The 13,967-nt window shown below is 54.0% G+C and overlaps 1 protein-coding gene across 1 annotated transcript; it reads left to right on the forward strand.

Annotated features, from left to right (window-relative positions):
- Nucleotides 1-914: 914 nt before the first annotated feature.
- J7T54_004984 (uncharacterized protein) lies at nucleotides 915-13,353 on the forward strand (the record flags this gene model as incomplete). Its single annotated transcript, XM_051506028.1, has 5 exons — nucleotides 915-962; nucleotides 1,018-8,710; nucleotides 8,763-8,966; nucleotides 9,025-13,197; nucleotides 13,259-13,353. The coding sequence occupies 5 exons, from the start codon at nucleotides 915-917 to the stop codon at nucleotides 13,351-13,353; spliced, it is 12,213 nt and encodes a 4,070-aa protein (XP_051362674.1).
- Between the last annotated feature and the right edge of the window lie 614 nt (nucleotides 13,354-13,967).

The raw sequence follows: 13,967 nt of genomic DNA on the forward strand, positions 1-13,967 counted from the left end.
GTCGACAATGTGCCATCAACGAAGTGAATCTATACTTGAGGGTGTCAGCCCTTGTACAAAAGTGATCAGCTATACATGCACACAGCGAGCACAGTATTTGAGTCGTACAATTGTATGTGTGTAGCAGCCTGCACAAGATGCCTCTAACCTTAAATAGGTACTTGCACTTCCCGACTTAGAGCCTACCTAGAGCCTCAGAGGTGCGGGTACGCACGGACCACTCTCCACCGCCCAGCTCACCTTGCAGTTACGCAAGACGACGTAGGCGGGACTGGGACCCACCACCACCAAATCATGATCGTCCGTAACTTAGCAAGAAGTGAAGTTGCTCTACTCACGACTTCAACTTGACACCAACACTTTTCATTCCATAGACCTTCGTCGTGCGCACCGCATTGCACGCCCGTCTGCACATTTGATTAGTCTTCGTGCCTACTTTTTTGTGCCTTTCTCTGTTGACGGAGCATTTTCGAGCCTTCTGCGTCAGCACCTTATTGCCAGGTGCCCGCTTCTCAGTTTGGAAGACTGCTGATCCTAGGCGACCTGCACCCGCCTTTGCATCACGTCTATTTGCTCCGCGCACGTTTCCGCGTCGTGTTGTATCACGAAGCTGCGAGTCTTTGCTGACCGCACCCCTACCTGTCGATCCGAGCAATCCTGTCCTGCCCACGTCGTCCAGCATCCGCACATAATCGACGTGCATCTCGAAAACTTGAACTCTACAACCCAGGCCACAAGTTACGGACAGCAGAAGTTATCCTTAGCCAGGAAAATCAAGGTGGCGTGTCGGAAGCTGTCCACCACCGGGCAGCTCGTTTCTTCATGAGTCGCACTGCCGTGGCCAAAGACTGAAGGATAGCAGTGTAGGGGACGTTTGCATCCAGCCCCACGGCAGAGCCACGTTCGAAGCCAACATGGGCAAGATCACAAAAGCCATGACGGCCAAGCACCGAGAGACTTTGGTAAGTGGAAAGGAGAATCATGATCCGAGCGCAGCTATACTAACCCCATCGTTAGTCTCCGTGGCTCAAGGCCTACGTGGACGAAGCTTGCACGACACCATTGCCCCTTCTGCCTAACAAACTCGCCGAGTTCCCTTCGAGGTGGTCCTTTGGTCGGGGAGATCTTTATCACTGGATCCCCCTTCTGAATAGATTCGACAGCATACTCGAGCGGTTCTGCTCTTTATATGAGCTGGGCAAAGGTCCCCAGATCCGCGATTTCACCTCCGAGCTCATCACAGCACACAGTGGCGACCCAGATTTGGGCGGCAAGCATGATTGGCAGCAGAATGTGCCAGAGGACTTCAGGATACATGACGATGCCGACAAACTTTTGGTTGAATCCGTGCTGGGGTTCTCGACTATGCTGCTTAAGCAATGTGGCAACCGAAGTGTGTACGCGAGCAGTAGCCACCTCAACGATCTTCTCAATTCGTCATCCTGGGACGTACTCATCGCCACGCTCGAGGTTGCCTTTGAGCTGGCCAAACGTTACCAAGCCTCAGTCAGGCGGTTGAGCAACCCCTCGCGCCAGTGGAACGCTGCCCTTCTTGCAAACCATTACAACATCGATTTGGACCGCGTACAGCAGCTTGCGGCGCCGTTTATGAAAAGCAAGCTGGTCGGTTTGGGGGAGCCCGTGACGACTTCAACGCCCGGCTCATCCTCAAAAGGCAAAGACAAAGCATCGGCAGCCGGTACCAGAAGTGCCCACAACGGTGTTCACCATAATGATTTGGTCTCGCTTGCCTGCAGCCAGAATGACCGCTGGACTGGATGGGGTGATATTCAAACCAAGTACTTTCCCGAGGAACAGCTCGTTCAACCTCAAATTCCACCTCATGCGGAAGCTTCCCAGTCTCCATCACCAGTTACACCCACCCCTCTGCGCCGCACCCAGACAATGAATACGCAAAGTCAGAGTACACCACGCCCCCGACCTGGTCAGGCTGAGCAGTCCTCACCTCTTGGCCCTAGCACGCCCTTCAACCACGAGGATGCTGCTGGGAGCAGTCAGAAAGTGTTCGAGTTACCGCATTCGGTGGTCAGCTCGGTCACGATACCAGAGCTTCTTTCACGGCTCCCCAGTGATATGCCATCTGCCACCAAGTATGAGGTCTTCCATAGGTTGAGGGTGGCAAAGGCCATTCTTAGCACGCCAGAAACCCGTCAACGCGCTCTAGCTGTTCGTTTCCTCGCTATCACAAACCTCGCCTACATTCACAACGAAGCAACCTTTATCGAAAAAGTGTTCCGTCAGGATGGCGAGGAAACGCGTCGTTTCCAGCTTATCTACCAACTCGCCGAACTGATACGTCCTTCCGCCGATGGCACAAGTGTTGTGCCGCTGTGGCTTCAGACAATCTCGATGGTTCTACTTGAGGTGCTCGCGTACTTCAGCACGAAAACCCAGGATGTGCTGTCGGCCGTTAACGCCAATGTCAATCACGGGGTTCTTCTTTACGTGATTCGAAAAGCTGCCGCTGGCTTGCGTGAGGACGACGGAACTGAGGCCATCGGCAAGGTCACAACTCTTGATCAGTGGCGCAAAAGCCTGTTCGACATGGCCATGTATCTTTGTGTTCAATCTCGATCTCAAGAAATGGTATCATCTGGACTAGTGGAGGTTCTGGTTGAAATGCTCAACTTCCGATCCAAAACTGTCCAGCGGTATTACCCTACCATCATAGGTTTCTTGGAAAGTATACTCTGGTACCCGGTCAATGCTTTCAACCCTTTCCTCAACATCAATGGTCTGGACGCTGTCGCAAGTTTGATCGTCGACACAGTCCAGCAAGCGCATGATCATGTCCGAAGCGGTCATGGCATTAGTGACGAGCATAAATCAAGTCTGATCGACTACAAAATCTCGTACTACCAACAACAGAGTCTTCGTGCCCTGCTTAGGCTGATTCATCACGCCATGACCAATTCTCCAACAGTGGGCGGAAACACTGATCGCTTGTTGCGCAACCTCGTCGACAAATCCGACTTACTTGCGAGCTTGCGCTGTGTGATTTCGGAGAAGGAAATGTTCGGTGCAATTGATTGGACCTACAGCGTTACCATCCTCAGCGACTTCATAAACAACGACCCTACCAGTTTCTCTGTCCTGATGGAAGCTGGCCTGATCAAAACCTTTCTAGCAGCTGTCACAGGCGATACTGCGGCTGTTGAGGCCACCGCAGCTGCCGTGCATGCTGAGGCGACGACAGCGCGCGCAGAAGATGGGGACTCAGAAGAAGTTGTGGACAATGATGAGCCTACGCCAGCAGGCTCGGCGATTCTCGCGGACCTGGAAGATGACGGGCGTCCTCATCCTCCACCGGAAGACGTGCTGAGCATGGATCGAGGTGCACTGGCCAAGGGAATATTGCCTTATTCCGATGCGATCAACGTTGTGCCCCAAGTGCTTAACTCGATCTCTCTCAACAATGCGGGCATGAAGATGGTGGTTTCATCACATGCCTTTGATCATTTCTTCCAAATTTTCGAGAACCCCGATCATGTAAAGGGGATGATGAAAGCCATGGAGCCTGATCAGGACCCAAACAAGGAGATCGCGAGCAATGTGGGGCAAAGCTTCGACGAGCTCGCCCGTCACCACCCGGCATTAAGGACATCGATCACCAACGCTCTCATTGATTTGGTCGCCCGCATTCGATACTTGGGCTTGAAGAAGGCTCGCACTGATGGATGGGGGGTCAAGCTCCGTGTTACCAGCAGTGATGGATCGCATCTTGCGGTTACCACAGATGGGGCTCTGCGGAGCGCATCCATCGTCGGAGATCAACCTACGTCGTCAACATCTAGCGCCCGAGCCGGCGACGCTGTGATGGCAGAATCTTCGGAGGCTCTCGAGAAGGATAGTACGGACACCTCATCGTCCTCAACCTCCGACGAGACCGTCTACAACTGCTTCACACCCTACGTGCAGGCGCTGTCGACCTTTTTGACGTCGTGCTTCAGCAATCACGGTCTCAAGTCCGGGTTCGTTGCACGAGGAGGCACTGAGCTGCTCCTTGACATATGTGAATCTCCATGTCATTCTTCTTCCTTTGGCGAATCGCAAACTTCCCGAGAGCTTGGGCACGTCATCTCTCGCTTGGTGGAGGTGTCTCCTATTCGAACGTTGCCGTCGATCCTCAACCGCACTCAACAGGCTGTGGATGAGCTACGGCCATTGGTCTCACAGACGGATGTTTCAGCACCGTACCTTGCACCCTTTTTGAAAGCCGGTATGACTGTCAGCCAGCAACCAGGAGACCTGTCCGAAGTATTGCGGGGTGGCAGCAAGATGGTGCACGCACTGTTGAACGTGCAGAACCTGATCAGGCTACTATCCCAATGCTTCCACAGCTCGCGATCCCATACTCTGACGCTATATCCTGTCAACGTGTATGATCACTACCTCGGGCTAATTAAGTCAATCGGTTCATTGATACCAGCGATTCTGACCGAGGAAGCGGCACAGGCAAGTTTGGTGCCTCAAAAGTGGTCTGGGAGGCGCACTCTTGGTGCAATTGTGCCCGATGAAACCGTTGAAGATGTGGAACCAACTCAGGCCGCCGGGGAGCCCGAGGACCAAGCACAAGCCGATTCGAATGCTACGTCAGGTGATCCGGCTCGCGCTTCGGATACCACCGACAATGCAAACAGCTCCAATCCGCGTTACCACAATTACGAAGTGCTTTACAAACTGATTCACCCCTTGCCGCCGACGATCTATCCGTTCTTCCAGGCTCTGGGACAGTCATTGCTTCCACGCCGGGAGCCGTCGCCAACACCTGGGAATGATGCTTATACTCGAGCCCGCCAAATCGAGTTGGCCAAAGCCCTGGCCGATGCTTTGCTAGACCATCTCCGAACCTCCGTCGACAAGACTGAACACTCCTCCAGCGACTTCCACTACTGGATCATCATGTTCCTGAGTATCCAAGAGATGCTTATCGAGAACAATGGTCCAGGCAGACATTCTGAAACAAGATCAAATTGCCAGATTTCTATGCCAGTCTTCTTCGCTTTCAAGGAACGGGGAGGCTTTGATGTGCTGAACAACATTCTTCGTGTACTCTCGACGTGTGTTCAGAGTTCAGGCGCACCACCCGAGCCACAGGCCAAATTCAAGGTTGCTGGCCTCGCGTTGAAGAAGATACTTGATCTGTACTACATCCTCGGCAACGGAAAGTACATCTCCGAAGGCGCCAATACCTGCAATTTGCAAAGACACACAGACAAGAATGCAACAGTCCCGAATATCTTCGAACAATTCACTGTAGAGGTTCGCACCGCCATGCTGCCGGCTCTCACTCATCTCTGGACGTCTTCTGTCGTGGAGAAGATCCCAGATCAAACAGCGAAGAGACTGATTGATGTGTTGAAGCTGATATCACGCGGCGAGCATGAGCCTCAATCTACGCCAACAGATAAGGCGCCATTCATCTTGACGGACTGCAAAGACACCCGCTTCAGATGGTACAATGTGCGTGCTACCCTTCGGGATCTCCAGAGGAACGAAGCCTGGAGCGACATTGCGCACGAAGCCACATATCGAGCCAATGGACACATAGGCCCCGCAAGCGAATATTGCACCGGCCACCTGGCTGGTATCATTGGTCCAAGAAATCCTATCCCGCCCCAGGATCAAGAAATGCACTCCCCTCAGGAGTCAGCAGCGAACAGGCCTAGCCGAACATCATCTCATGACACGGAGTTGTCCGATGGCGACCGAATGTCTTTGGATGATCCGGACAGTGACGAGCTAAGGGAGGAGCTCGGAAGCGGCTTTATACAGTCATTCCACGACGCAGTTAATGCCGGGCCATCCGCAGCACAGGAGACCTCGAACCTGCCATTTCCCGCTACCAAGGACGGATTGGACAAGCTTCGAATTGAGTTCCGCAAGGATCTCATTGAGAGGTGTCTCGATGTCATTCGCACACACCCAAGCACTGCCATGGAGGTAGCTGACCTGATCAACGCTACTATCATGAGACAGGATGACAAGGAGGAGTTGGAAGATGTTTGTTCTACGCTGACTTTTGCACTGTCCTCCCTCGCAATGGACGAAGAAGAAAAGAAGCGGAATGGACAGTGCATATCATCGTACGCACACCTTCTAGGGCTGCTTCTCCAGAACAAGGCTTTCTTCCAGAGCAATTTAGATATTCTTCGCGACAAGGTGGAAGAGTACGTCGATCTCCTCAAGGTCCCATCACCTAACACCGCTGAAAATCTACCGCCATGGATCCCGCACATTTTACTAGTGCTGGAGATGCTACTGCGTGAGGATGAGCGGCCCGTGGCAGCTCAATGGAAGCCCCCACAAAGCATAGAGGACCCCATTGAAGAGCCTGTTCTTACCCTTCCCACACCTCTGGTTGAGCAAGATAACCGCGATCAATTGCTCGAGTCTGTCCTGAGCCTTCTACCCCGCGTCGGAAAGGAAGACGTGCTTGCTACGTCGGTTCTACGCATCCTTGTGATCCTCACGCGCAAGCGAGCCTTGGCCAAGCGCGTCGGCGACAAACGGAACTTGCAACGCCTGTTTCTTATGGCGAAACAGCTAGCTGGGTCCGGCGCAGGACGCCTCAAGCAAGACAGGACAACTGCCCACATCATGATGATCCTGCGCCACATTGTCGAGGATGAGGAAGTGATCAAGCAGATAATGCGCACCGAAATCCGTGCAGAGTTCTCGCACATAACGCGTGCTCGTCACAGCCACGCGGATGTCCCCGCATATCTTCGTCACATGGCTGCACTGGCACCTCGAAGCCCTGACATCTTTGTCGAAGTGACCAATGAGCTGGTCCAGTTTGAGCGGTGGTCTCCTGCTACAGCAGATCGTTCGTCGACCCTGGTCTTGAAGGAGCCCACCGCTTCCAACCCTGACGCTCCCTTGACGGAGGAAGCGAACGTCAAGCCTTCTACGGAACAGTCAGACAAGGAAATGTCGGATGTAGCGAAACCCCCGACTGAGCTGAAGCGACCTCTTGTCGAGAACCCGGATGGCGTCGTTCATTTCCTACTCAGCGAACTTGTGAACTACCGCGAAGTCGATGATAAAGAGCCCACTGCACCCGTCGTCGAGAGTGCGTCGAAATCTGGAGAGGCCGAGTCAACACAAACAAAGGAAGAGCCTCCAGCCGATGGCGACGCCTCTCCCTCGGCAACGAAGGACAAGAAACCACTCAAACCCGTCTTCAAGGCTGAAGAGCATCCTATCTTTGTGTACCGCTGCTTCCTGCTGAGCTGCCTCGCCGAGCTCCTCCACAGCTACACTCGCACGAAAGTGGAATTCATCAACTTCAAGCGGAGTGCTCCTCCACTGACTTCCAACACGCCCATAAAGCCCCGGACTAGTGTGCTCAATTATCTCATCTACGACCTTTTGTGTCAGGGAAATTTGAATGGAACAACAGACACCATCGCTTCCAAAAAGAAGGCTGCGACGTCTGCGCAAACATTGAAGCTTTTGGTGGCCTTGGTCACCAAAACTTCTGAGAAGCCCATTGACCGTGGCATCCCCAAGTATGAATATGACGACGAACCTGACTTGCTGTTTGTACGCAAATTCGTCCTGGACACAATCTCCAAGGCCTACGAGCGAGCGCCCGTCTCTGACGATCCTTTGGAAACCCGGTACTCTCGCATGCAGAGCCTGGCTGAGCTCATGTACAACATGATCACGGAGCGCGATAGAGACCCTCACCTCAGTCGCCCTGAGCCTGCCAACGGTCGATCACAGGCTCAGCTTCGTCGTCTCATGTTTGAGAAGGGATTCCTTGATAAGCTTACCTCGTCCATTGCAGAGGTTAATGTTAACTTCCCTGGCGTGAAGAGGGCGATCAAGTACATTCTGAGAGTCTTGAGGATTCTCACAGATACTGCCAAGGACCTCAGTCATGCCAACTTGCTCCCGGCAAACCCTGGTGCGGAGACCGTGGAGGATGACATTATCTCCACGTCGTCCTTGTCAGATCTAGACGATGACCGTGAGGAAACACCTGATCTTTACCGCAATTCTTCACTCGGTATGCTCGAGCCTGGTGGTGACGATGATGACGAGTCGGAAGATGGCGACGAGGATGGCGAAGATCTGTATGGGGACGAGTACGATGATGAGATGGACTACGATGAGGATGCAATGTCCGAGGATGACCAAGATAACGTCAGCGAGGACAGCGAAATGGGCGAAATCGAAGGCATGCCGGGCAATCCTGATGTGGTCGAAGTCATTATGGACGGCGATGACGACGATGACGATGAAGACGAGGAGGATGACAGTGATGAGGATGATGACGACGATGAAGATGAAGATCTCGACTCCGCCGATATGGAGGATGTGGAAGACCGCGTCGAAATCATCAATGAGGACGGCGAACCGATTGACGATGATGGTAACACGGACTGGGAAAGCGATCGCGAAGATGACGACGATATGGATGAGGAAGTGCTTCAATTCGAGCCCAACGGGCGCGATGGTCCGGGCAATCACGAGCATCTAGGTGTGCCAGGCGGGCTGATCGGCAACATGGCTAGAGCCCTACTTGAGGGTGAGGAGTACGACCCGGATATGATGGACCCAGCATTTGACGACGATGACGATGCTGAAGACCTGGATGACCTGGAAGAGGAGGAGGACCAAGATGAGATGGAGGAACTAGAGGATGAGGAAGATATGATGCTCGAGGAGAACATGCCTTGTGAGTACCAAGTCCCCGAGCCAGGGCTCTCCCCCTCTAACAAAAGCATTAGTGAACGACGATCCGATGATGCCTGAAGGACATTTCCACTGGGACATGGCGGATCGTGACGGTGAGCCTGGCGAGCGTATGGTTCTGATCGGCGAGCCTGCGCACAGACATCGGGCTATGGCTAGAGGTGACCCCACCCGAGGATTCCCTCCAGGCTTCGTGGTTGGTGGCCACGGTGGTCGGCATGGTACGGCAACTGGAGGTGGTGAGTGTCTTGGACGCTCACGACGATGTGTTTGAAACGACGCTAATCTCATATACAGCTTTCCGCAGCTTCTTTAGTAGGAGGCCACAACATGCGCCACCTGCCGCGAGCGCTACCGATGATAGCATCAACCCCCTACTCCGACGCCAGGAGCCAGCCAGCCAAGACAACCGCCCTCAAACGTCTGGGCACTCGCGTCGTCCTTTGGAGATCATGCCTGAAGGCGTCAATATCGGTGGCGGACGTCGGGGAATTAATGATCCAATGGGTATCCTCGGCGAGCTTCTGGATTTCCTTCCCCACGGAGCCCGCGACGGACATCACTTCCAATTGCAGATTGCCGGGCCAGGTGGTGTTGTTCCGCACGGCCGAAGCCGAGATATGATCCAAGAGAGTCTCTTCCGAGATCTGATGGGCATGGGCCGGGGCCACGGACACGAGTCTCGACGCGACACTGGAGGTCAGGAACCGCATCAAGCTGTCGCATTCCAGTTGCAAAGTACCATGGAGCGTTACACAGAAGAGGCTGCCATGCTTTTCATGGACAAGGTTGCTCAGGAGGCCGCGAAGCTAGCCAACATTATCACAGCGAAACTGATACCTGCCGCTGTGGCGCGTGAACTGAAGCTGAAAGCTGAGGAGACAAAGAGGATTGAGAAAGAAGAAGCTGAGCGCCAGGAACGAGAGCGTAAGCTTCGAGAAGAGAAAGAGCAAGCCGACAGAGAAGCCAAAGAAAAGGCCGAAGCTGAAGCAAAGGAAGCAGCAGAACGCGCCGCTTCGCAAGCAGCCGCCGTTGCTACCTCAGAGCCCAGCACTGTCACCGGAGAGAACACCGAGTCCGGGGCGATGGAAGGCGTGGAATCCACCTCCACTACAATCACTGAGGGCGAACCTACTGCGCAAAGTACAACTGCCTCGGGCGATACTAGTGCCGGGGTTGAACCTACGAGCGACGCACGCGCTTCCACCCCTGACCAGCAGCGGGTGGTGACTGTCTTGAACAACCAAGAGGTCGACGTTACTGATCTGGGGATTGATCCTGACTACCTGGCAGCTCTCCCGGAAGAGTATAGGCAAGAAGTCATCGCTCAGACCATCTCAGAACGCCGCACTCAAGCACGCGAGCAAGCACCCACTGGCCAAGATCCCGGCATCTTCCAGGAGTTTTTGGATGCCCTGCCGACCTCGTTGCGTAGGGATATCGAAGCGCAAGAGGCTCACGACCGACGCCGCCGTCGCAACGAATCTGGCAGAAACGCTGCTGCAGCTCCAAGTGCCGGCGTGGAGATCAATCAAGGCAACGCAGGCGGTGCCGCCCAGCCGCCTGGTGATGTCTTTGGCGAGATGGACGCAGCCGACATCCTCCTCACATTCCCGGCTGAGCTTCGAGAACAAGTGCTCGCTGAGCAGGGCCATGAGCTCATAGCGCATCTGCCCCCGGAAATGGCAGCCCAAGCGCGACGACTTCAACAGGATGCGGCGCCTCCACCGCGTGCCCAAGTTACTCATCGGCGGGCTTTGGGAGCAGGAGGCCTGAGCCCTCCGCCGCCCCCGGAGGCCACCGGAAGCAGGGCCATTAAGCCGCAGCAGCGCCGCACTGTTGTACAGATGCTCGACAAGTATGGCGTCGCGACACTGGTGCGGCTCATGTTCATTGCACAGCAGGGCTCGATTCGAAATCACCTGTTTGGGGTCTTTGCAGACGTGTGTGAGAATCGCCAAAACCGCCTCGAGGTGGTCAGTACTCTCTTGCAAATCCTCCAGGAGGGCAGCACCGATATGCACGCAGTCGACCGTAGCTTCAGTCAGCTATCGCTCAAGGCTAGGCGTGCAAAAGATGAGGAAATCAAGACGCCACGAGGTCTTAAGAGAACATCGACATCGATTCTTCAAGGCACGCAAACCAGCTCAGAGACTTCGCCATTGTTGATTGTGCAGCAGTGCTTGGATCTACTTGTCGAGCTATGCAGCAAGAACCCCCATGTCCCATGGCTCTTCCTGACAGAGCACGAGACTGTGGGCTTCACCTTGAAACGTGCGTTGGGTCGAAAGGGCAAGGGCAAGGATAAAGATTCTAGGGTGCACAAATTTGCCATCAACTCACTCCTGACCTTGCTGGATCGCACGCTGGTCATGGATAACGCCGCTGTGATGGCGCACCTTGCAGATCTCCTCAACCGAGTCACAATGCCTCTGCAAGCACTGGAGCGCCGTCGCAGAGAGGCTGAAGAGAAGGCGTCTAAGGCCAAAGAGGACGAGGCGAAGGAGTCGGAGAAGCCAAGCGAGAGCACCTCTGCAGAGCCATCTGCAGCTGCGGAAACAGCGGCTCATGACCAGCCTGCTGGCGCGGCCGCTACAGATGCTACCGCCGAGCAGCCCGACGCCCAAGACCAGGGTGATCAATCGAAAAAGTCTCGACTGCTACAGCCGCCTTTGATTCCGGATCAGTATCTGGTCATGGTCGTCAAAATCTTTGTCGCCCGTGAGTGCAGCTCGAAGACATTCCAGAACACAATCGCCACAATCAAGAACCTGTCGACTCTCGAGGGCGCAAAATCAGTGTTCGGCAACGAGCTTGTGGCTCAGGCCGAGCTCTTGAGCAAGAACATTGTGTCGGATCTGGATAACCTCCTGCCTCACATTGAAAAGGCAAAGACCGGTACAGAGATCCAAGGCGTTGCCCTCGCCAACTTCTCGCCCGGCAATTCGGAGCAGAACAAGCTGCTCCGCGTCTTGACAGCGCTCGATCATCTGTTTGATGTTAAGAAACGTGGAGAGGGCAGCACTGCCGCCGACGACCAGAAGAGTGCGCTTCTGTCTTCCCTCTACCACAACTCGACATTCTCCGCCATGTGGGAAAAGCTTGGAGCTTGTCTTTCGGCTATTCATCAAAGAGAGAACATGCTCCACGTCGCTACGATCTTATTGCCGCTCATCGAGTCGCTCATGGTCGTTTGCAAGAACACTGCAGCCTCTAACACAAATCTGCAAGAAGCCGACAAGGACATGCTCATGGCGAGCCCGCCTCCTGAGTCGCGGACGGCCAGTCTCTTCTTCACCTTCACAGAGGAACACCGTCGGATACTGAACGAGCTTGTTCGGAGCAACCCCAAGCTCATGTCGGGCACTTTCGCGCTCCTTGTTAAGAACCCTAAGGTGCTCGAGTTTGATAACAAGCGTAACTACTTCAACAGAAGTGTCCACTCACGCACTGGCCAGCCGCAGCATGGACGACCTAGCTACCCGACTTTGAACCTACAGGTTCGCCGCAACCAGGTTTTCCACGACTCCTTCAGGTCCTTGTACTTCAAATCCGGAGACGAAATGAAGTTTGGCAAGCTTAACATTCGTTTCCATGGAGAGGAGGGTGTCGACGCCGGCGGCGTCACCCGTGAGTGGTTCCAGGTCCTAGCTCGCCAAATGTTCGACCCCAACTACGTGCTCTTCATTCCAGTGTCGTCAGATCGCACGACTTTCCATCCAAACAAGCTCAGTGGTGTCAACGAGGAGCATCTCATGTTCTTCAAATTCATCGGTCGTATCATCGGAAAGGCATTGTACGAGGGAAGGGTTCTCGACTGCTTCTTCAGCCGCGCTGTTTATAAGCGCATCCTGGGTAAGAGTGTATCCGTCAAGGACATGGAGTCTTTCGACCCCGACTACTACAAGTCTCTGTGCTGGATGCTCGAAAACGACATCACCGACATTATCACCGAAACATTCTCGGTCGAGGACGATGAATTTGGCGTTACCAACGTGGTAGATCTCAAGCCCGGCGGTCGCGACATTCCGGTCACAGACGAGAACAAGCAAGAATATGTCAAGCTCGTTGTCGAGCACAAGCTTCTGAGCTCAGTCAAAGACCAGATGGAGCACTTCCTCAAGGGATTCCACGATATTATCCCCTCCGAGTTGATCTCCATCTTCAACGAGCAAGAGCTTGAATTGCTGATCTCTGGTCTGCCGGACATTGATATTGACGATTGGAAGAGCACCACGGAGTACCACAACTACACGCCGTCTTCGCCCCAGATCCAATGGTTCTGGCGTGCCGTTCGCTCCTTCGATAAGGAGGAGCGCGCCAAGCTGCTTCAGTTCGTCACCGGTACCAGCAAAGTACCTCTGAACGGGTTCAGAGAACTGGAGGGCATGAATGGCATACAGCGGTTCAACATTCACCGAGCCTATGGCAACAATGAGCGCTTGCCAACTTCTCACACATGCTTCAATCGTAAGTCTCGCCCAGAAAGCTGGCCCCTGTTTGGCTTGAGCAATAACTAACAAGCGTGCAGAACTGGACCTGCCCGAATTCGAGAGCTACGACGCTTTGCGGTCACAGTTGTTCAAAGCTATAACCCAAGGCAGCGAATACTTTGGCTTTGCATAAACATTGCTTGGCTGCGGTTTGTAATTGCACCGTGGTGAAGGGGGCATGACACGACTAGTAGAAGGCGGCAACGGAACGGAATGGGTGCAAAGAGCTGCCTATTTACGTCCTTGCTCACGGCGTTGGGGACAGTGTTTATTTTTACCAGTATAGTACGTTATCGTTGTGGACAACCTGGCTCAGACCAACTCGAGTCCGTATGGTCAGTAGGGCAGGGCGCGAGGAGAGTGCAGGTCTCCTCGGTGTCGCAGCCTCTGACGGACTGAGTGGCACGGATATGGGAATTTGCCTAGAGCACGTCAAGTAGCCGGTAATTAGATAGTAATTTCTCCGGTATGCGCAAGCCTGCTCCGAATTGATCCAGTCGAAGTGACGTGAATCGTGTCAGCAGCCAAATCCATGATGGACAAGCCTTATACCATTCGCATCATAAGTTGAAACCGAGATTCACGACAAGAGTTCACGCGAGGCACGCACACGAATCAGCGACAGCAACTCATCAGAAATGCATTTGAAATTCCCCAGTAGAACCTCTAATACAACCGTGGTGAGCTCGAACCGAGCCCGCGAGATGCCCTTTGCGCGCCCCAACGCACGTACGCGCGTGCTGTGGT

This window comes from Emericellopsis cladophorae (assembly GCF_022114955.1).
Source record: "Emericellopsis cladophorae strain MUM 19.33 chromosome Unknown NODE_18_length_329999_cov_121_726099, whole genome shotgun sequence".
Lineage (NCBI taxonomy): Eukaryota > Fungi > Ascomycota > Sordariomycetes > Hypocreales > Bionectriaceae > Emericellopsis > Emericellopsis cladophorae.